Source organism: Oncorhynchus clarkii, chromosome 31 (assembly GCF_045791955.1).
Source record: "Oncorhynchus clarkii lewisi isolate Uvic-CL-2024 chromosome 31, UVic_Ocla_1.0, whole genome shotgun sequence".
Lineage (NCBI taxonomy): Eukaryota > Metazoa > Chordata > Actinopteri > Salmoniformes > Salmonidae > Oncorhynchus > Oncorhynchus clarkii.
In genome coordinates, this window is record NC_092177.1 from 40,533,039 (window position 1) to 40,556,415 (window position 23,377).

Sequence of the window (23,377 nt, forward strand, 5' to 3'; positions counted from 1 at the left end):
ACCCTGCGTGTGTAACGGCCGAATCAAGACCCCCAGCAGCCCACTGGTCAACATGGAGAGTCCTGTTCATATAGACAAAGAGGTTATCTGCATTCCAAATGCAGGGGTGGAAAGAGTAGTGAAATATCCTACTCAAGTAGGACTATTGTTTCTTTAATGACATTTTACTCAAGTAGAGGTAAAATTACTGGTGTCAATTTTATTTTTATTTTTAAATACATTCAAATTAAAAAGTAGCTACAGTGCCTTGCGAAAGTATTCGGCCCCCTTGAACTTTGCGACCTTTTGCCACATTTCAGGCTTCAAACATAAAGATATAAAAGTGTATTTTTTTGTGAAGAATCAACAACAAGTGGGACACAATCATGAAGTGGAACGACATTTATTGGATATTTCAAACTTTTTTAACAAATCAAAAACTGAAAAATTGGGCGTGCAAAATTATTCAGCCCCCTTAAGTTAATACTTTGTAGCGCCACCTTTTGCTGCAATTACAGCTGTAAGTCGCTTGGGGTATGTCTCTATCAGTTTTGCACATCGAGAGACTGATTTTTTTTCCCATTCCTCCTTGCAAAACAGCTCGAGCTCAGTGAGGTTGGATGGAGAGCATTTGTGAACAGCAGTTTTCTTTCCACAGATTCTCGATTGGATTCAGGTCTGGACTTTGACTTGGCCATTCTAACACCTGGATATGTTTATTTTTGAACCATTCCATTGTAGATTTTGCTTTATGTTTTGGATCATTGTCTCGTTGGAAGACAAATCTCCGTCCCAGTCTCAGGTCTTTTGCAGACTCCATCAGGTTTTCTTCCAGAATGGTCCTCCATCCATCTTCCCATCAATTTTAACCATCTTCCCTATCCCTGCTGAAGAAAAGCAGGCCCAAACCATGATGCTGCCACCATCATGTTTGACAGTGGGCATGGTGTGTTCAGGGTGTTGCTTTTACGCCAAACATAACGTTTTGTATTGTTGCCAAAAAGTTAAATTTTGGTTTCATCTGACCAGAGCACCTTCTTCCACATGTTTGGTGTGTCTCCCAGGTGGCTTGTGGCAAACTTTAAACAACACTTTTTATGGATATCTTTAAGAAATGTCTTTCTTCTTGCCACTCTTCCATAAAGGCCAGATTTGTGCAATATACGACTGATTGTTGTCCTATGGACAGAGTCTCCCACCTCAGCTGTAGATCTCTGCAGTTCATCCAGAATGATCATTGGCCTCTTGGCTGCATCTCTGATCAGTCTTCTCCTTGTATGAGCTGAAAGTTTAGAGGGACGGCCAGGTCTTGGTAGATTTGCAATGGTCTGATACTCCTTCCATTTCAATATTATCGCTTGCACAGTGCTCCTTGGGATGTTTAAAGCTTGGGAAATATTTTTGTATCCAAATCCGGCTTTAAACTTCTTCACAACAGTATCTCGGACCTGCCTGGTGTGTTCCTTGTTCTTCATGATGCTCCCTGCGCTTTTAACGGACCTCTGAGACTATCACAGTGCAGGTGCATTTATACGGAGACTTGATTACACACAGGTGGATTGTATTTATCATCATTAGTCATTTAGGTCAACATTGGATCATTCAGAGATCCTCACTGAACTTCTGGAGAGAGTTTGCTGCACTGAAAGTAAAGGGGCTGAATAATTTTGCACGCCAAATTTTTCAGTTTTTGATTTGTTAAAAAGGTTTGAAATATCCAATAAATGTCGTTCCACTTCATGATTGTGTCCCACTTGTTGTTGATTCTTCACAAAAAAATATATCTTTATGTTTGAAACCTGAAATGTGGCAAAAGGTCGCAAAGTTCAAGGGGGCAGAATACTTTCGCAAGGCACTGTAATTTAAAAGTACTCAGAGCAAAAGTAATTTAAAATAAAAAACATTGACCTTGATAATTAGCTCATTTAAGGTTACCTGAACGTCGTTACACATGAGAGGACATGTATGTACAGTAGGAACTACGTTTTTATTTATTTTATGAGTTGCAGCAAGGCGCATCTCCATGTGAAAACGAAGGATTTGTCAAAAATATACTATTAACATTTGTCAAGAAAAAGATTGGATCACAATTATTATAATTTTTCACATTCCATTATATTTACTAGATGCCATTTTTTTATGGGGAATGGTTTATGTACAATGTACATTCAAAGCAATGAAGATGTATTGGTAAAAAATGTATACAAAATAAAGTTAATAAACAAAGTTGCCAGACTTCTATATACAGTATGTATACAGACTCCATAAATAAACATGTCAAATGTTTTCACTTATTCAATCTCTCATTCCCTCTGTTACTTTTTACTTGTCCAGGGTCCCTTCTGATATTCACTCACTCCCCCATTCACACTCTTTCCTTCACTCACTCAGTCTCTCACTCACAAAATGTATCTTTTAAGAATACTAAAATATCCTACTCAACTAGAAGTACTGTTACTAAAATGCAATTTTCCTCAAGTATAAGTAAAATGACTGACTTTCAAAAATATTCAAAGTATAAGTACTCGGAAAAGCTAGTCAATTACAGTAACGAGTAGCTGTAATTAGTTACTTCACACCTCTGTCCAAATGGAACCCTAATCCCTTTATACTGCACTACTTGTCATGAGTCCTGGTCAAAATTAGTGCACTATATAGGCAACAGGGTGCCATTTGGGACTTCCTCAAAGAGGTGGTTTTCCAGAGGGGCTCACTTCCAGATGCTGTGTGTCTAATGGAGATATGGCTAGTCTGTCTCCCTGAGATAGGCCTTTTCTTTCCCTCTGCTCTGTGGAAGGGGAAGAGAGAGGTCAATGGCAAGTAACACATTTCCAGCCAGCTCTGCTTTTCCAGTAACACTCCAGATATTACACTTAATTGTCGCAATGTTTATGTTAATACTTGTTTCATTGCTCCGTAGGTTTGTGACATATCTGTTGTTTCCATTTTTCTTATCCTGGTCCCAAAAAATGATTTACTAGGAAAGGTACATTACCTGAAGAAAGGTTGTGTGCTTGCTTCAGCTGTTCAAATGTAAGAAAGGATAAAAGTAAATAGTAAGAAGTATATCAAATAACAGTAGTGTTGCAAACACATTAATGAACAAATATTGTCTTTTTACGAGACAGGTTTATTCAAGGCAACTGAAATGCATGCCTGTATCACAGGAGGTTGGTGGCACCTTAATTCCATTCGCTCCGTTCCAACCATTATTGTGAGCCGTCGTCCCCTCAGCCGCCTCCACCGACCTGTATGTTTAAAAGATGTGATGCACATGGGAACCAAACCCATCATGCTTCAACTGAGCTATCAGCGCCACTCGGTGCAGTTGTCATAGCAATCAAACATTGATCAATTAATAAAACTGGTGAACTCAGTTGGTACGTAGGTTCACAATTGCGCCAACTAGAGTGAGGATCAGGGAGAGTTGATTGGCTTCTCTCGGATAAGATCAGATAGTTCTTTATCGTGTTGGAGATCTCATAGTCAAACACTGGATGCCATTCAGAAATTACTATCAGCCCTGCCCTCCCAAACACAAACTCCCTCCATAACTCTAGAGCATTGATTATTAACTCTGTTGAGAGGATGGTCAGGGGGCCGGAACAGAATTACAAATAATTTGTAAACTGCAAATTGACTGCAAGAAGCCCAAACCGATATAATGTTTGACTAAAACATAATCATTTCAAACGTTGCTTACATTTTTATACGTCTCTCTATTATGCGTGGGAATAATTGAAACAGATTTCATTCATTTAATTAAAATCACTTGGAGCTGATATCCTGGTGTTTTATGTCCAACAATGAAAATGTAAAAAAATAATAATAATGTTTGCTCAGAAAACTTGGGAAATCTTGGCCATCCCTGGCCCAAATTTGGCCCACTGGCCGCCAGTTGGGGAACCCTGCTCTAAAGGTCAACCAATTCTGAGATGAGTCACACTCTTGGACACTCTTGGAGCGATACAGTAATTCAGATGGAATTCATATGATAGATGGATAGATACACATCCCTGCTTTTTGATCCTATTGAGAAAACCTATTGATCCCACATTTCCAACTTTCCCTTGTTATTTTAACTTGACAAGTGATCCAACATACGCCCGTTGAAATCCAGAACATCTCCCAATGAGTGTCAAGGCGGTGACTAAGTCCTGTAGGGGAACTCCGCCTATGTCTATCACAGGAGGTTGGTGGCATCTTAATTGGGGAGGACACGCTCGTGTTAATGGCTGGAGCGGAATGAGTGGAACGGTATCAAATACATCAAACACATGGTTTGGTGCCATTCCATTCGCTCCGTTCCAGACATTATTATGAGCCGTCCTCTCCTCCGCAGCCTCTACTGATGTCTATGGCATGACCTCCAATTCTTTCTTCATTGGTAGAGGATGCTTTGTTACTCTCCATGCTGGCTAATTTCCTGGTCTGGCTGCGGGTTATTTGTCTCATTTCCAGGATTTGTTGAGAGTTTCCATGTCGAGCGTTTGCTTTTTATCCTCCCCCCTCTGTGATGGAAATACCCATCAGACCCTGGGGCGGCAGATACTATGTATCTGAGACTAGAAGTACACTGAGCAGAGGTCCATATTGTTCAGTCATTTGTCCCTGGACTCCTTGTCTTATCAAGGTTTTAGCCCCTCGGAAGGCATGTGTTTCATGAGCCGTCTCCACACTGCTGAAAGATGTCAGAAATCGGTGAACTCCCCCCCCTAGACTTATTTATACTGGGTTTACGTATGTACAGCTGGAGCAACTAAATTCCCCGGCAGATGTTGCAACTGTCAACTGATTTCTCACAGATGCACACACTTCAGTGAACAGTGGAACTAAAACCTGGTCTCCAGGGAGGTGTAAAGTGGCAATCATATCAAATTAATTCAATGAATTTACATCTAGAATATGATGTACTGTAGATATAATAATATAACACCCCGCAGTTTTAATGCTTTATTTGTTATAAGCATTTACGGGCCTGATTAAATGAGAAGAGATCATACATGCTTATGATAACGGCATTACAATGGATTGTCATTGATAACATGCTGACTGGTTCGTTCATATTTACCTATGTCCTCACAAATAATCAGCAGATCTTTTACACTTCTGCTACTCTCTGTTCATCATATAAGCCTGACTAACCGGTGTCTGTATGTTGCCTCGCTACCTTTATAGCCTCGCTACTGTATATAGCCTGTCTTTTCACTGTTGTTTTGTTTCTTTACTTACCTATTGTTCACCTAATACATTTTTTTGCAATATTGGTTAGAGCCTGTAAGTAAGCATTTCACTGTAAGGTGAATACACCTGTTGTATTCGACGCACGTGACAAATACTCTTTGATTTGATTTGATCATTGCTTTATTCAATGAGCTACGGACTTGTGCCTATTTATGGATTATGGACAAACCCTTTTGGTTTTCTTAAAGTTCCCCCCTCCACCACCATACCCTCAGATGGTAACTGAAAGCAAAACTAATCCGCTCCATTCCCTCTACCCAAGGGATGTAGGCTGGGGGTTCTCCCATCATGACACAATGACCCGTGCCTCCACCTCCCCTGTGACTCACCAAGTACCAACATTAACCACAAACACCCATGTGATTTCACTAAAATCATGCCAGCCAGTTTCTACTGCTGGCAAGATATCATGCATTCTTGACATATTAAAAAATGTAATTAAATAAACGCTTTATCACAGATGTATTTTTACAGGGATAACAGTCGTAGATCTTAGTTTTATATTAAAGTAGCTAACCGTGTAGTCTTAAAGTGTAAGGGGTGCGTAACTGGTGGCAGGGAAGTCAGACGCAGGGGAGCAGAACTAGGTAATAGCCGAAGCAGTTTAATTGTAAAACCAACGGCATAACGAAATAAACAAACATGGGTACAAAACCCAGTAACATGTGCACAAGCACTTACTAATAAACAATTCCACACAAAGACATGGGGGGAACAGAGGGTTAAATACACAACAATAAATTAGGAATATTGAAACCAGGTGTGTTTTAACATTTCCAAATCAAATGAGGTGTTAATGGTTCGCAGTATATTCCAACACAGTACATGTTTTGTAAGGACGAGACAAAAAGTAGAAAGTGTACACTAGTTACTAATGTGACAAATCATCAAAACAGTGTATTCAATATGGCTATACTGTCAGTATGGGGAATATGATGGCTGTCAGCTTTTTTGTCACATGGTGAAACTATATGTCTACATTGTTTGATTAACCGTTATCAACTGACAAATAATAGGACCTATTTTAGGCTCTCCTCATAGAGAGAGCTTGGCACTGTTTATATAAGGGAGGACCACGCCCATCCTCTGGACCCACCCCCTCCTCTAGACTTTTCACAGTGATAGCCTCATGAAGCCCTCAGACAAAGCATCTCAGCCACAAGGGTCTTACACTGCCTCCTAAGATCCATATATAAACCAGCACACTAGAGCACACAGATAAATAGCAGACTCAAGGGCATAGTGAGGTTTCCCTTCAGTGGACTTGGAGTCTTCAGCGTTAAGAGGTTTTGGTTGGGTCTGAGGACACTTGTTGGAAAAACGTTTCTGAACTTGGCACCACACAACACAGCTTTTGGACAAAATGGCACTACGACAGAACTCCGACAAAGACCCGACTATTGAACTCTTCATAAAGGTCAGTATTGTGTTTAGTTTAGTATTGTGTTTCCTTTAGTTTAGAATAAAAATAATAAGAATTTGTATTAATTCTAACATACCGCCTATGAATGTCCATTATTTCAAAAATATGTAAAAAGATGTCAATTATGCGATGATTGAAATACAGAAAAACATACCTCAAAAGTGTTTCATGTGAAAGCAAATGAAATGTACAAAATCAAGCTGTAATGTAAGCTTCAGCTACTTCAGCCATAGCCTCTGTTTCAAATAAGGGCTCAATACTTGTAGTGTTGTGTTCAGGATTGGTAAAAACTGGAATGTGACCAAGATTTGTAGTTCACTTATCAGCCCTCATCATTGTAGAGGGTCAGAGATCTTCATTATGGGCACCATCAATCCAATGATTGGCACTCCATGAACGATCGTCATCTAGGGTTACGTAAAGCCTTGGAGGCTGGTGTGTGTGTGTGTGTGTGTGTGTGTGTGTGTGTGTGTGTGTGTGTGTGTGTGTGTGTGTGTGTGTGTGTGTGTGTGTGTGTGTGTGTGTGTGTGTGTGTGACTGAGCATACACTCCTCAGTGACAGTGAGAGTGGCCTTTATCCCTGGGTAATGACGCCAGATACTGGAAGCCACCTTATCACCACACGCCCAGGAGGTGCTGGCAGGACACTGGAGACCCCTGGCCCCCGATGAGACAGACACGCCCACACACTGACACATATGCACATGCTCTATTACACATACGCACATTCACACAAAAATATCAAATAAGAAGACACATACACACGTATGTTTCTATGTGAAGTCATATCCCAGAAACGTAATCCACCCCTTCGGCGCCAGATCCCCCCTTTTCCTCGTGAGGAGACACGTCAAATCTCAGGGTGTTTGTTCCGCAACTCTGGGCATGTCCATGTATCGCTACTTCCTTTGGAGGGGGAGCCGAAGGGTGTCTGTGAGATAACGATTTTTGGTGAAGCCACGGTGCATTCGGAAAGCATTCAGACCCCTTGACCTTTTCCACATTTTGTTACGTTACGGCCTTATTGTAAAATGGACGACAAAGCAAAAACGTTTTTTTTATATTTCATATTTACATAAGTATTCATACCCTTTACTCAGTACTTTGTTGAAGCAACTTTGGCAGTGATTAAAGCCTCGAGTCTTCTTTGGTACAACGCTACAAGCTTGGCATACCTGTATTTGGGGAGTTTCTCGCCTTCTTCTCTGCAAATCCTCTCAAACTCTGTCAGGTTGTGTGGGGAGCGTTGCTTAAAACACACACACACACACAAAATCAAATTGCGTACAACAGTGAGTGAACAATTCAATTTGTTTCTCAATACCAGAGGCCGTTATCTACCGTTATCTTCCTCTCCAACACAATGTCTGCTTTTTCTATCAAGTAGCAGCTCCTAAAATACCCCAGCCACTCCCACCACTACAAGTGTGTATATTTGTGTCTTTTGTCATGACATGAGATTAATATGCATTGCATGATAGGGTTGGAGATCAGGACTTACTGTAATGGATAACACGGACAATGTCAACATAAAGCTATTGGAATTTGGAAAGGGCACTTTCTTACATGTGACCATGAGTCTTCTGTGTTTGAGGCAGTTATCGTATATTGCTGTCTATGAAATATACTACTGGTAAACTAGCCTGGTCCGAGATATGCTAATATTGTCTTGCCAACTTTTTTATTTTACCTTTATCTAACTAGGCAAGTCAGTTAAGAACAAATTCTTATTTTCAATGACGGCCTAGGAACAGTGGGTTAACTGCCTTGTTCAGGGGCAGAATGACAGATTTTTAACTTTTCAGCTCGGGGATTCAATCTTGCAACCTTTCGGTTACTAGTCCAACGCTCTAACCACTAGGCTACCCTACCGCCCCAACTCCTTTGGTATGACAAAGACCAAAGGAGTTGGCAATACAGCACAAACAGAACCAGGCTATAACCAAACCTAAACCCAATTATTAATGCTGCTTGTCCTTCAGGCTGGCCACGATGGAGAGAACGTGGGCAACTGCCCATTCTGCCAGAGGCTCTTCATGGTCCTGTGGCTGAAAGGAGTCAAGTTCACCGTTACCACCGTCGACATGAGGAAGTAAGCCCCCCGCCTCCCACCCTTCCACTTCCTGTGCATCTGTTTAAAGATCCCCTTACACAGGGTCATGTCTAGATTATGTAAAATGGACTTCAAAAATGTAAATATTTAGCATTTTAGCTAACCTTAACCCCAACCGTTTCCCTAATCTTAACCTAATTACCCTAACTTGCTATATTAATTCTCCTAACCAACTGCATGAGTTGTCCTAACCTGCTACGAAAAGTCAATTTTGACATAAGCTGTATCCCTTCTAGACAAAACCGTCCCTCACGCAGGGCTCTATTAAGAGTTGAGGGAGAACAAGGATGTTTTTCAGAAACCAAGCCGTTTAATAGGGAAAAAGTAACACTCAATGGGGTGTGATACAGAGAGGGGATAGAGGGCGGTGCTTGCAAGGCTAAAGCAATAGCAGAATGGCCTGTGTGTTATTGAACAAACATATTTTCTTAATCTAACCCGTGTGAATTTCTCAGGCCCATTACCAGTGAGCTAATAAGATCAGGAAACGTTGAAAGGATGCTGATAACTGAGTGATTAAGAAAACACACAACATGCACCCTTTGAGCTAGCCACTCCCATGCCTGTGTGTTTTACTTACTGAATCATGGGCATTGTTGGAATCATTCATCAAGAATGCTAACACTGGATTTTTGACATGGCTTGATAACCATTGTGTTCATTGTGATTGTGTCGCTGAATGATCGACATCGTATCTATTGATATAAAGCTGGAAGGATCACATATATGACCTTGTCTACTCCCTTTCTCCCTCCCCTTTACCCACCTCTCCACCCAACCCTGCCCTGGTACACTCTAGGAAGCCAGCAGAGCTGAAGGATTTGGCACCAGGGACCAACCCCCCGTTCCTCCTGTACAACGGAACCCTCAAGACAGACTTTATCAAGATCGAGGAGTTTCTGGAGCAAACACTGGCCCCTCCCAGGTATAGTGTTATTATATTAAAGAAAGTGAAATGCACTGACCTTCTTCAAAACAAATTCATACTCAGGCTCATCTCATCTCCCTCCCTTCAGGTATCCACACCTTAGCCCAGTCAACAAAGAGTCCTTTGACGTGGGTGCGGACATTTTCGCCAAGTTCTCCTCTTTCATCAAGAACAACCCAGCCAACACTACTTGTAAGTGAAGTTACAGTCAGTCCACATTCATCTATTAGTCCATGTCTTATGAGGCAATGGAAAATACGTACTCAACGGAATACACGCTATGGGCGTATGCCTTCATGAAATGCTGGTTTGATGCGAATGTTAGAGACCAGACCATGCCTAATCCTGGCCATGAAAAGCAGGCTAAATGGAGAATCTCAATTGAAAGCACTTTTTCAACCCAATATATAAACTTAATCTGGGTCTGGGAAAGGTGCCCATAAGGAACACCTCTAAAGCTATAGATACATAATATATTTCTGATATACATACCTGTGTTTCTCTCAATCCATAGTCCAAGAGAAGGCGCTGCTCCGGGAGTTCAAGCGGCTGGATCTCTACCTGAACTCCCCCGTCCCCGAAGAGATTGACCACAACTCCAGAGAAAGCATCACCCTCTCCAAGAGAAAGTTCCTGGATGGCAACCATCTCACCCTGGCAGATTGCAACCTGCTGCCCAAGCTGCATGTCATCAAGGTGAGACAAATAGGTCCATACATAAACGGTTAGAATACGAATTTGATTATTTTCTGGTATTAGGCATGTCTTGTGAAGTGTAGAACACAACCTATGCAATGACAGGGCCCGTCCTTACTTTCTAATCCTGAGAGAAGTGTAACTTCATTTTTAACCATTGGGAATAAACATTCTCCGTCCTTGTTCTCCAGTCTTCATTATTTAAATAGTGTAACATGACTATTATGGTTTATAGTGTCTCACAATTCAACAGTTTTCCCATGTATTCTGTTTTATATGATAGATTGCTGCCAAGAAGTACTGTGACTTTGACATCCCGGTGCAGTTCACCGGTGTTTGGAGGTACCTGAACAATGCCTACGAGAGGGAGGAGTTCAGTCAGACCTGCCCTGCCAACATCGAGATCGAGAAGGCTTACCTGGACGTGACCAATAAGAGGTTGTAAACCTATAACCAACCTTTAACCAACCATTACACAACATGTCCTCTTTTACTATTACCTTACATGGAAATGGTAACTCATTCACCCCCCAAAAAATATAACACATTTATGGGAGGCCCCAGCAATCATTATCAAAGTATCTCAAGTCAATCCTGCATCAGGATGCCTTTGAAATCGATAGGCATTCTAGGAATCAAATCAGTACAGAAGTCCACACCCGCTTAATTAAAGTGCATTATGTTAAAAAGTGCATTATTTACAAAATGCCTTGTGTTTTACAGACAATTGACTAATAGGCTGCTACAGTAACTAAGGTCTATGTATGATGTTTATTTCAAGTAATTATACTGCCAATTCCCATTATATGCCACACTAAATAGGCCAAGTGTGCAATTTGACTGTTTATCTAATTAAGTGTTTCTTTGTCCATAGTGTAAATATATATTTTTTTTTCACATTTTGTTTTTTCACCTGAACACCCATAAAATTAGAATGTATAAGACCATAAGAGTGTATTCTAATTATGTTTATGTGTGATTGAATGTAGTGATATAAAATCTATTTTAGCAGTTGCTCATGATTACCATAAAGAATAGTCAATTATCATGTAAATAAGTTTAGGTCAAATGTTTTACCATAATACCTTACACCTGTCTGATTCTAGTTTTTTCAAACTATGACGTGAACTCAAATAAAATCTATTTCATGAGTCTGACCCTCGAGAGTGTGTTTGTGTGTGTGTGTGTGTGTGTGTGTGTAAATCTCTAGGACTCTGCTGCTCCCTTGTGGGTGTAAAAAGGAAACACAGAAACCATTGCTGATCATGTCAAAGAAATCCATATATACTGTATGTAGTCATATCTGATTTATGTTGCATGATTACCCTAAATATTTATCTACTGTGCATTTCTACATTTGTCAATTTAAATAAATTGACAGCTAATTTGTGTTTAATCCTTAAATCTATTGACACACCCACCGATGTCGGCCTTCCACATCTGCGGTGGAAGGTGGCCGAGCTACTGTACAGCAGTGTTTGTCAGACCATAAGACCTCCCAAAAATCGGTCTTCTTGTGAAATCGTCTGTAGCATCCGACCGGTTTGGCCTATACAACTATTATGACCACTCTAGAGAAAGGGGTTTTACATTTTGCTCTACGACCTCCACGTGTCACTGGACTCGTCTGAATTCGGTGACACTGAGGTGCCAACTTCTGTCTGTTGCGTCCGATCCGTTTAAACTACAAACTAATATGACACCACTTTGAAAAGAGGAGACTCTCGCGATGGTTGTAAGGTACAAATGTTGCAGTTTGTGCCCAAACAAATAAGGGGTTAAATATGTACATATATCCTGAGCTTTTTAATATCTCCTAGACATACGACAGACACTTCAAAACCTCATTCCTTATGATACATTTTTTTACTGTCTTAGACTAATGTTGTTGACTTCTTTTCACTTCCAAGCATTGGTTCTAGGCATGTACGCTGTGTATTTGTGTAGAAATGTATATGCAATCTGACACAGTGTTGGTCTCAAAAACAAAGTCGTTCCATTCAATCCACATTATACTGTATATTTCATTTTATTGTCAGCCAGCCTCAATGCAAGGCCATTTTCAACGGGATTAAAAAATATATTTCAAACCAATCATTTACTCTAGGTTTCTATGTATGAACAATGTACCCATTGTCTTGGGGCTGTAATTTTAATATTTAATAAGGGACACAGCTTGGGGTGAGGGTGGTGAGAAGGTGTTCTTGTCCAGGTATCGTCAAAAATGATCTTATTCTCCTCCAGCACACAGCTTCTAGTTTGTCACACAGTATTTCCAGAAGCAAGCTATCCAGGGAAGAAAGAGAAAGACAAATGTCAAGATTATGTGCATCAGTTCTGCTTTCATGAGTCCTATCATATCCTGTTTGTATCCTGCAATGCTATAGTTACTCCATCTGACCTTCCACAGAACAATCCTTAGTTAAACATCCTTACCAAACACGTCATTGCATTGCAAATATGCCGGCATAAATTAATTTTCTTCTGTTGTTGACGCAACACTGTTTTTGATTGTCCTCAGCAAACATCTGTTCTTACTATGTACATAAGGAACATAAAGAAAGGTATGGCAACGAAGTCGGGTCCAGGATAACGTTCTTCTTTACTCACCTCTCTTGTTGGTTTTCGGCAAATTCTGCTCAGACCGAAGGAAGCCCTGAGAGCGAAGCTTGTCGGCTGCAGCGAGCTTTAACACCACCTCCTTCAGATCATCAACCTAAAAAAGCACAATACATTTTATGACACGTGGAGCAAAATAGAACAGGACAGAATATAATGGCTTTTCCTAGAGGGTTCTTCTGTATTACATATTCAATAAAAATGTCTAACACTCTTACCATGTTGACAAATTTATCCTGCTGCACAGAATCTTTAGCTCCTGATGGAAAATTGAGAACATAAACCCAATTCAATATAGAACTAATCACGTTACATGGGTGACTAGCTGTTGAGAATTGTGCTTTTTGATTAACATATGGCAAAGAGTTATGGTATATCAGAACATTCATGTCCAATCCTTGGTGTCTTGATTCTAGGTTTCGTCTCTCCTCACCTGCTTTAATCCATGCACCCCTGGCGCCACTGCGCTGCATCAGGAGAGGGTAGAGATTCTTCACCTCTCTCTGGTCAGTCAGCTCAGCGTTCTCTCCATCCTCCACCTCCGCCACCAACTTCTGGATCAGCTCTGCTCAGGCATAACAGCTCTCAATTATCAAACCGTATTATCACCATCATCAATACTGAGACCCACGCCATTGCTGAAAGTTCCAGTCAACCCAATGATGTCAGCCTAATCCAGACTCGAACCCTGAACTTAACAGTCAAAATAGCTATTGCCTTCAATGTTCTCAGAGGAAAATATATCCCCTTTGCCATCTACGGGAGACCTACATGGTTATAGAAAACTCTGTCAACAGACAAAGAATTTCAGAGTTCAACAGTGCCCTCACAGCATTATGCATAGAGATCTAAGAATGAATATCAGAAACCTGAACACTATCAATTCCACCAAGAAAAGATGAGACCTTAATTGTCTCATAAGGTTCAGCAAGACATGCCCTAAAATAGAACATTACAGACAGACTATTCAGAAATGATCAAATCAAGGGAAATTTTCCCTACAGCACAGATTCTCTTGCATACCTTCTTGAGGTTCCAAGCTTGTGTCTGGATACAGTGGTAGAGCATGCGTCCGTCTGGCAGAGCAAATAACAGCCAAAATGTAGAACAGTGCTAAGGACAGCATGATGACAATAGCTTAGGTGGCTCTGGACTGTACTATCTTACCCTGACTGGGAACTTCACTTTTATATCTTCCTCACCCATCCATCATGACGGGATCGATACATTATCATGTCACCCAGTCTCAGTCTAAATGGTTTTGATGTAATGGCCCCATCGTCATAGACACAATTCGGGGATTCTGTCAATGTATCGAGGGCCTATCTCTGCTTGTTCAGAGGGCCCTAACAAATGTTTACTCTCCAATAGCAATCAGAGGCCAGTCAGCATCCTCAGATTCTATATGTCTGACTAACACCATTTTCTTGTTCTAATGGGTTGTTCATCCTATCACAGACAACATGATTCACTGTTCTAATCACAGCCCCTTCTACACACAGAGACTGTTTCTTTTATTCCCTTACCCTTGTAGTCATACACTCTCAGAAAAAAAAGGCTATGGTTAGGGTACAGTATTGTTCCCTGAGGTACAAATAGATCAGAATACACAATGTACCTTCAGAGATACACATATAATATTGTACTGTTTGGTACCTTTTAGGGTAGGCCTACATATGCGAATAATCTAGTATAATGGTACATTTCTGTACAATCATAACACACACAAAAAACAAATTGATCATTATCATATGTCCCAGCATGCTCTATTGCAGGTGGATTTTTAGAATGTTGTGTTTTTGCATGCACATTGATTGATCGTATGCTACATAAAATGAACTAACCCAATATGAAAGTAGTTATTCCTGTTTAAAGTGTTTAGGTAGTCTCATTTATACATTTTCCCTACCTTGGCAGTCATTCTAAATGCAGGCTGTTGTTATGTTTACTCCCGCTCCCCGGCGCTCGATGTTGCCAGTTTACTCATTATTACCCACACCTGCCATCATCTTTATGAACGCCTGAGACTCACCTGGACTCCATCACTTTCCTGATTACCTCCCCTATATCTGTCTCTCCCTTTGGTTCTTTCCCATTTTTGGATATCCTAACTCTTGTTGAAATCCAATAGGAATTACATTTCACTTTGCAAGCCAGCATAATAGTACTTGTCTGATGTGGCCTGCAAACCAGGAGTTTCCAACCACTATGTTGGGGTAAAACAAGCCTGATATACATTGAGTATATCAGGGCCCATTTTGACTCCAATGCTTCCTACAGTTGTGTCAAGTTGGCTGGATGTCCTTTGGGTGGTGGACCATTTTTAATACACATGAGAAACTGTTGAGCATGAAAAATTCAGCAGCATTGCAGTTCTTGACGCACCTGGCACCTAAACTTTTTCAGGAACCTGTCTTTCAAAGATAATTCGTAAAAATCCAAATAACTTCACAGATCTTCATTGTAAAGGGTTTAAACACTGTTTCCCATGCTTGTTCAATGAACCATAAACAATTAATGAACATGCACCTGTGGAACGGTCGTTAAGACACTAACAGCATACAGACAGTAGGCAATTAAGGTCACAGTTATGAAAACTTAGGACACTAAAGAGGCCTTTCTACCGACTCTGAAAAACACCAAAAGAAAGATGCCCATGGTCCCTGCTCATCTGTGTGAACGTGCCTTAGGCATGCTGCAAGGAGGCATGAGGACTGCAGATGTGGCCAGGGAAATAAATTGCAATGTCCATACTGTGAAAAGCCTGAGACAACGTTACAGGGAGACAGGAGGGACAGCTGATCGTCCTCGCAGTGGCAGACCATGTGGAACACCTGCACAGGATCGTTACATCCGAACATCACACCTGCAGGACAGGTACAGGATCTCAACAACTGCCTGAGTTAAAACAGGAATGTACAATGCCTCCATCAGTGCTCAGACTGTCTGCAATACGCTGAGAGAGGCTGGACAGAGGACTTGTAGGCCTGTTGTAAGGCAGGTCCTCACCAGACATCACCGGCAACAACGTCGCCTATGGGCACAAACCCACTGTCACTGGACCAGACAGGACTGGCAAAAAGTGCTCTTCACTGACAAGTCAAGTTTTGTCTCACCAGGGGTGATGGTCGGATTTGCGTTTATCGTCAAAGAATGAGTGTTACACCGAGGCCTGTACTCTGGAGCGGGATCGATTTGGAGGTGGAGGGTCCAACATGGTCTGGGGCGGTGTGTCACAGCATCATCGGACTGAGCTTGTTGTCATTGCAGGCAATCTCAACGCTGTGCATTACAGGGAAGACATCCTCCTCCCTCATGTGGTACCCTTCCTGCAGGCTCATACTGACATGACCTTCCAGCATGACAATGCCACCAGCCATACTGCTCATTCTGTGCGTGATTTCCTGCAAGACAGGAATGTCAGTGTCCTGCCATGGCCAGCGAAGAGCCCGGATCTCAATCCCATTGAGCATGTCTGGGACCTGTTTGATCGGAGGGTGAGGGCTAGGGCCATTCCCCACAGAAATGTCAGGGAACTTGCAGATACCTTGGTGGAAGAGTGGGGTAACATCTCACAGCAAGAACTGGAAAATCTGGTGCAGTCCATGAGGAGGAGATGCACTGCAGCACTTAATGCAGCTGGTGGCCACACCAGATACCGACTGTTACTTTTGATTTTGACCCCCTATTTGTTTAGGGACACATTATACCATTTGTTAGTCACGTCTGTGGAACTTGTTCAGTTTATGTCTCAGATGTTGAAACTTGTTATCTTCATACATATATTTACACATGTTAAGTTTGCTGAAAATAAAACGCAGTTTACAGTGAGAGGACGTTTCTTTTTTTGCTGAGTTTACTACCATACCCCGTTGAAAGGCACTTATATTTTTTTGTCTTGCCCATTCACCCTCTGAATGGCATACACACACAAGCCATATCTCAATTGTCTGAAAACTTTTTTTAAAATCCTTTAACTGGTCTCCTCCACTTCATCTACACTTCTTGAAGTGGATTTAACAAGTGACATCAATAAGGGATCATAGCCTCCACCTGGATTCACCTGGTCAGTCACTGTCATGAAAAAAACAGGTGCTCTTCAGCCTTTGTATACTCAGTGTACGTAATATATTGTCAAAAAGACTTACTCAGACACTCACTTGATGAATACTACAGGTCTGAGTATCCTTGAATACAAAAACCATGTCGCTGTCACTAGCAAACACAGTCATGGGTGGTACTCTAAATTTCACTTGAAATGCACCCTGGGAAATATGCAAATAAGGCTTTGCAAACCTTTTTAGGGGTACATTTTTGCCACTTAAAATAAACGGATTTGTCACTCTGGTGGTACCCTTAAATGGCAAATTGTACATGTTTTAAAGGTTCTCTTTTGCACCCTTGGACTATATGTAAAAAAGGTAGCCTACTAACTCATCCCCTAAGGTACACTATTTGCTCTTGAGCTTACCACACAGGGTGCCACTACAGTGACAAATGTTTGTACCCCTTTAAGTACAATTCTAAACCAAGAATACATAATGTTGTGTTTAGAGACCATCATTAGGCAAGCTTCAGGGAAATTACTCACTGGGTGGTCTTCAGCCATTTCTCATTGTCCGAACATGAAGCTATTGACAAAGACAATTGTGTGCCCTGCTTTCCTAATGTCAGTTTATACGGGAAGCCTGTTGAATGTTATACATAACAAATGAAGTATTATTGTATATGTACTTGCAAAACCATCCTATCATTTAAATTTCACACAACCTTGATCATATATAACCTTAGTGATTGTTGAAAAAAAGATCAGAGAAAAGTTCAATAGGGTACAAAGTATGACGCAGTGTGTGGTGTGTCAATGCTCTAGGTTTTAAGGTCTCTTTGTCAAAATGAAAGGTTTTTAATAACAGGAAATAGGAGTATGATCAAAAGGCCCAGACTGTTGTAAGTGATTTATAAGGTTGTCATATGGTTGTCTACAGGTTTCAGAAATTGCTGTTGAAAACAATCTGGTGTCTTGATCTTACCTCTCTCTATACATCATCTCATCTGCTCATTCTTAGGTGAAAAATAGTGATGAAAAAATAGTGATGAAAACAAGCAGGACTAGACTTCCATCATAGAATATTGTATTACTCAATTTCAAAATGAAAAAACAATTATGATGTGTCAAAATCTAATTTCAACATTAGGCTATACAAAATAAAATATTATATGATGAGTTATGGTGATGATATCCATTTCAAAGTTTGTACAATGGCATTGTATCTGGTTCGTGTCGAAATAAGTGAAATTTACTATAGTCACACAAATAGTTTAAAGCGGTAATCAGCAGTTGAAACAATAACTAAGCTTCTCCCTGCCCCCGTTTCGGTAAAAAGCTGAGGGATGGGGCTGGAGAAATGCAACCACTCTCAAATTCATAGACAGAGCAATAGGATGCAAGGACTGACCATCCATGACATCTAAATGATAGCTTTAACCATCTTTTGAGGCTATATAGTGTTTGTTCACATTTACTTTGATACAAACACTGGAGTAAATCAAGCTTATATTTTAGGTTCTGATGAGGTACAGTTCAACTAAGCTCATGAGGCAATTATAAGTAATATTTTTCATGAATCAATGGTCCCCCCCAAGCCACAGATATGAGCTATCAAGAGGATTCCAAGAGCAGGATGGAGTGGAGGACTAAATCAAATAAATTAAAATTGTATTGGTCAAATGCATCAAATACAACAGGTGTAGACTTTTACAAGCATAACTATTAGAGGGGGTCAGTGTAAAGTAAATTGTCCAGGTAGCCATTTGATTAACCAATCTTATGGCTTGGGGGTAGGAGCTGCTCAGGTGCCTTCTGGTCACAGACTTGGTGCTCCGGTATCGCTTGCCGTGCGGTAGCAGAGAGAACAGTCTATGACTTGGGTGGTTGGAGTCTGACAACTTTTAGGGCCTTCCTCCTGGTATAGAGGTCCTGGATGGCAGGTAGTTCGGCCTCGAGCAGTTGTCATTTCAAGCGATGATGCAGCCAGTCAAGATGGTGGAGCTCAATGGTGCAGTTGTAGAACTTTTTGAGGATATTATCAGCCTTCTGAAAGACTATGGAAGGTGGATGGACTCGAGGACGATGGCGGAAGCGGATGGTGAACTTGAATCTGATGGCAGTGGAAACAAGAAGAAATTGGCTATTGTCCAAAAGAATGGGAAAATAAGCTAAATTGCTAGTCTTGATAATATCCCAGTGTATCTGTATCTGAGATTTATAGAAAACAGATATACAGAACCAGTCAAAAGTTTGGACACATTCAAGGTTTTTCTTTATTTGTACTATTTTCTACATTGTGGAATAATAGTGAAGATATCAAAACTATGAAATAACATATATAGAATCATGTAGACACCAAAAAAGTGTTAAACAAATAAAAATATATTTGATATATGACATTCTTCAAAGCAGCCACCCTTTGCCTTGATGACAGCTTTGCACACTCTTGGCATTCTCTCAATCAGCTTCATGAGAAGCTATACAGAAGATAGCCCTATTTGGTAGAAGACCAAGTTCATATTATGGCCAGAACAGCTCAAATAAGCAAAGAGAAACAACAGTCCATTGTTACTTTAATGTCAGTCAATACGGAACATTTCAAGAACTTTGGAAGTTTATTCAAGTGCAGTCACAAAAACCATCAAGCGCTATGATGAAACTGGCTCTCATGAGGACCACCAGAGGAGAGGAAAACCCAAAGTTACCTCTGCTGCAGTGGATAAGTTCATTAGATGAGGCGCGATTTCGCCTGGCATAGAAAATGTGCTCACTCGTCAGGAACAACACATCTTCAAACTGATGCTGGAAAGAATGCAAATTAGCTGCGTTTTGTTTAACATTTTTTCAATTGATTTTTTGTTGCATATATCCATAAAATTATGCCAACTGATTCATGATTTCGACTGGCTGAGAAACGCTGCCTGTCTGTCTCGTCCCGACTCCCGACACTATGGGACAGTATGAGATCGAATTTGAATATTGAAACAATGTTGCAAATGTCAGAGAGACAGACATCAAGGTTTATACAAATCTCCGCTGTTGAAAACGTAATGTTATTCTAAAAGAAATGTGAGATAATGTTATTGTAAAAGACGTGAGATAATGTCTAGATGCCTTTTATAGTGGAGACTGCAGTACCGAAGCAAAACTGTAGGAGCAGTCGAAACTTTGCTTCTAGACCGGAACCCAGGCCCCTTCATCTGCCACAGCACCTGACACCGCTCTCGACAGGAGTGGAAACTAAAAAGAAGGGAGGGAATTCTTAGCCAGCGGCAGTCGTTTGTAGGTAAGTGTTTTCTTGATGTTTTGGTTTAAACGTTTGTCTTAATGAGATATTTTGCCATGTTGTGATTATAGCTAAGGTAGCTAGCTATCTGTACTGTTACCTAACAAGCAAGCTAACAAGATTGTACTGACGGTAGTTCGACAGCTTCATTAAGCGTAAATCATAGTCTAGACGACGAGACGTAAATTAAGCGTAAATCATACAGACGCCGAGACGCGATTGTACGGCGTCCCTTTGTAACATTACTACGCGGCTCATATACCACCATTCTCGGGGGATGCACAGTCCGAGCGCGCACCTCCCCACAATTCCCAACCAACGCGTCTCCCGGTACTCTTCCTCTATTCATTTGAATGTGTCGACAGTTTGATTAACTGCTTGAGCTGCTCCAAGAAATTGGTACAATATTTTAGAACACTACAGTGTTTACGCGTGCGTGTACGTTTAGCACTCTGATACACCCTTTACTTGTAAACCTGTTTGTCAAGTTTTATAGCCAGTTAGCAATGAAATAGTTTGATAATTTTTGCACTGACAGTTTATGTCCCTTGCTAACTTGATTCTAATAGTAAAAAGTGAACTGCACGAACGCAACATGGAAAGTGTTGGTCCCATGATTTCATGAGCTGAAATGAAAGATCCTAGAAAGAGCCATATGCACAAAAAGCTTATTTCTCTCATATGCTTACATTTGCCAAAATAATCCACTTGACAGGTGTGGCATATCAATAATCTGATTCAACAGCATGAACATTACACAGCATGATCATTACATTACCCTTGTGCTGGGGACAATAAAAGGCCACTCTAAATTGTGCAGTTTTGTCACACAACACAATATCTCTCAAGTTGATGAAATGTGCAATTGGCATGCTGACTAAGGAATGTCCACCAGAGCTGTTGCCAGATAATTTGTCAGTACGTCCAACTGGCCTCACAACCGCAGAGCACGTGTAACAACGCCAGCCCAGAACCTCCACATCCAGCTTATTCACCTGCTGGGAAATACTACTCAGTTTCATGTCTGTAATAAAGCCTTTTTGTAAGGAAAAACTCCTTCTGATTGGCCCACCCACTTGGGAGCAAGGCCTAGCCTGTCTCAAGTGTTAGGCCTGTGCCCACCCATGGCTGAGACCTTGCCCAGTCATGTGAAATCCATAGATTAGTGCCTCGTTTATTTCAATTGACAGATTTCATTATATGAACTGTAACTCAGAAAAATCGTTGAAATTGTTGCATGTTGCGTCGTAATATTTTTGTTCAGTATAGTTTTTTTTACACTCAACTAACATGAAATGACAGTCACTTGTTATGTAGCTAGATAGCTAGCTTCTTTATTTTGAGCCTTTTACCACCACCATGACTATCCATTTGATTAGTAATAGGGCAAATTAATGTTTGTTTCCTACTTTCACAGTGTGTGCTGCTGACAAACTAACATGTTGTCGGAAGGCAGCTCCTTCGTGAAGGGGATGGCCCTGGGAGGCATATTCTGCCTGTTGTTGTCCCTGCTAGGGAACTTCACACCAGGCATGCAGTCTAGCCCAGAGGACCAGCACCACCACCACCACATCAAGGCTCCCACCAACGACGAGCTACAGAGCCTGTCTGAGCCCCAGATGGTGGAGCTGAGCCAAAAGGTGCGAGTCTATTGCGTCATCATGGTTCAGCCTAAGGTCCTAGTGTATTGGGCCACAGCCAAGGACACCTGGGGTAAACACTGCGACCAGGCTGTATTCTACAGCTCCGAGTCAGCCAAAGCTCTGGAAGCGGTGGACCTTAACGAACAGGACGAGTGGGCCAAGCTGCACAAGGCCCTGAAGCACGCGTACGACAATTCCGGTGACCTGCGCTGGTTCTTTGTGGCGCGGCCTACCACCTTTGCCATTATTGAGAACCTCAAGTACCTCGTTCTGGCCAAAGACCCCAACGAGCCCTTTTACATCGGCCACACCGTGAAATCGGGCGAACTGGAGTACGTTGAGTACGAGAGCGGCATCGTGCTGAGCTACGAGGCCCTCAGAAGGCTGGTGAACGTGTTCAAAGACGGGGAGAAGTGTCCAGAGCGAGGCAGGTCCCTTTGGAAGCTAAGCGAGGAGAAACAGCTGGCTATATGTCTGAAGTACACTGGGGTCTTTGCAGAGAACGGTGAGGACACACAGGGCAAGGGGCTGTTCAACAGTAAGAGTGTGGGTTCACTCATCGAAGACGGCATGTCCAAAAACTCTTTGGATGTGGTGGAGGGCTGTTGCTCTGACTTAGCCATCACCTTTAGCGGAATGTCACCAAACCAGATGCAGGTCATGATGTTTGGGGTTTACAGACTACGCCCGTATGGGCACAACTTCCATGATTCCTTGACATTCCTGCCCCCCGAGGGCTCTGACAATGATTAAAGTGCAAGGCTTCCCCCTTTGGGCCAGACATGGAATTAAAAAGACTGCTGCTGTGTGATGTCAAGTTGAACTGTTGAACTGTTTTCTTATTCAGTTTGTATACATGAGGGAGGGTGGCAAATCATTAGTCTTTAGTCTTTTATACCTTTTGAAATTTGCACTCCGCACAATACAATTGTGGTTGTGAAGAATGAATGAACAGATGTAGGCTAATGCAGTGCTATGAAGAAATATATCTACTTTCACACAATTTATTTATTTATTTTCATTGGTATGTGTGGCTAATTTGGTTTAATTAGGCTAATACAAGGCCACACAAAGTGAACATTTGGTGAAATTGATCAAGTATTGAGATGACTGTAAAAGTCTGTAAACAAATAGTTTGCTACACATGATTGTTGTCATTGTAATGAAATGAATGTTGGTGGATTTGTTTTTTGTTTATTTTGTAACTATTTTACCCACTTGGAAAACCAGGTGAAATAAAAATTGACTGAAATTGACAGCCATGTTTATCCTCCTAATACCAACAACTAAATGAAATGACTGTTCTGTTGCTGCATTCAGTCAGTGGCAAATCATAGTTCTTAATGATAAGAAGTGCTAAACCAAATATAGAGCACTGTAAAGCAAAATAGGCCTAGC

The 23,377-nt window shown here is 41.3% G+C and overlaps 3 protein-coding genes across 3 annotated transcripts; 2 read left to right on the top strand and 1 right to left on the bottom strand.

Annotated features, from left to right (window-relative positions):
* Nucleotides 1-6,313: 6,313 nt before the first annotated feature.
* On the top strand, nt 6,314-11,538 carry LOC139391253 (chloride intracellular channel 2). The gene is made up of 6 exons (XM_071138909.1): nt 6,314-6,640; nt 8,629-8,738; nt 9,559-9,684; nt 9,776-9,879; nt 10,202-10,383; nt 10,667-11,538. Exons 1-6 carry the CDS (start codon nt 6,587-6,589, stop codon nt 10,826-10,828), a joined length of 738 nt encoding a protein of 245 aa, XP_070995010.1. The 5' UTR covers nt 6,314-6,586; the 3' UTR covers nt 10,829-11,538.
* An 889-nt stretch (nt 11,539-12,427) lies between these two features.
* Nucleotides 12,428-14,131, bottom strand: LOC139391254 (urotensin-related peptide 1). Its single transcript, XM_071138910.1, has 5 exons — nt 14,026-14,131; nt 13,436-13,567; nt 13,221-13,261; nt 12,994-13,099; nt 12,428-12,669 (listed from the first exon to the last, which is right to left on the bottom strand). Exons 1-5 carry the CDS (start codon nt 14,126-14,128, stop codon nt 12,638-12,640), a joined length of 414 nt encoding a protein of 137 aa, XP_070995011.1. The 5' UTR covers nt 14,129-14,131; the 3' UTR covers nt 12,428-12,637.
* Nucleotides 14,132-20,220: 6,089 nt separating this feature from the next.
* Nucleotides 20,221-23,233, top strand: LOC139391233 (C1GALT1-specific chaperone 1-like). The gene is made up of 2 exons (XM_071138870.1): nt 20,221-20,336; nt 21,754-23,233. Exon 2 carries the CDS (start codon nt 21,776-21,778, stop codon nt 22,730-22,732), a length of 957 nt encoding a protein of 318 aa, XP_070994971.1. The 5' UTR covers nt 20,221-20,336; nt 21,754-21,775; the 3' UTR covers nt 22,733-23,233.
* The last annotated feature ends 144 nt before the right edge of the window (nt 23,234-23,377 follow it).

Excerpts from the sequence above, each read along its gene's own strand:
- LOC139391253 (XM_071138909.1), top strand. The coding sequence starts at position 6,587 with ATGGCACTACGACAGAACTCCGACAAAGACCCGACTATTGAACTCTTC. Across the intron at positions 6,641-8,628 it reads CTATTGAACTCTTCATAAAG|GCTGGCCACGATGGAGAGAA; the intron begins GTCAGTATTGTG and ends CTTGTCCTTCAG. Across the intron at positions 9,880-10,201 it reads CAACCCAGCCAACACTACTT|TCCAAGAGAAGGCGCTGCTC; the intron begins GTAAGTGAAGTT and ends CTCAATCCATAG.
- LOC139391254 (XM_071138910.1), bottom strand. The coding sequence starts at position 14,128 with ATGCTGTCCTTAGCACTGTTCTACATTTTGGCTGTTATTTGCTCTGCC. Across the intron at positions 13,262-13,435 it reads GGGTGCATGGATTAAAGCAG|GAGCTAAAGATTCTGTGCAG; the intron begins GTGAGGAGAGAC and ends ATTTTCCATCAG. Across the intron at positions 13,100-13,220 it reads AGGATAAATTTGTCAACATG|GTTGATGATCTGAAGGAGGT; the intron begins GTAAGAGTGTTA and ends GTGCTTTTTTAG.
- LOC139391233 (XM_071138870.1), top strand. The coding sequence starts at position 21,776 with ATGTTGTCGGAAGGCAGCTCCTTCGTGAAGGGGATGGCCCTGGGAGGC.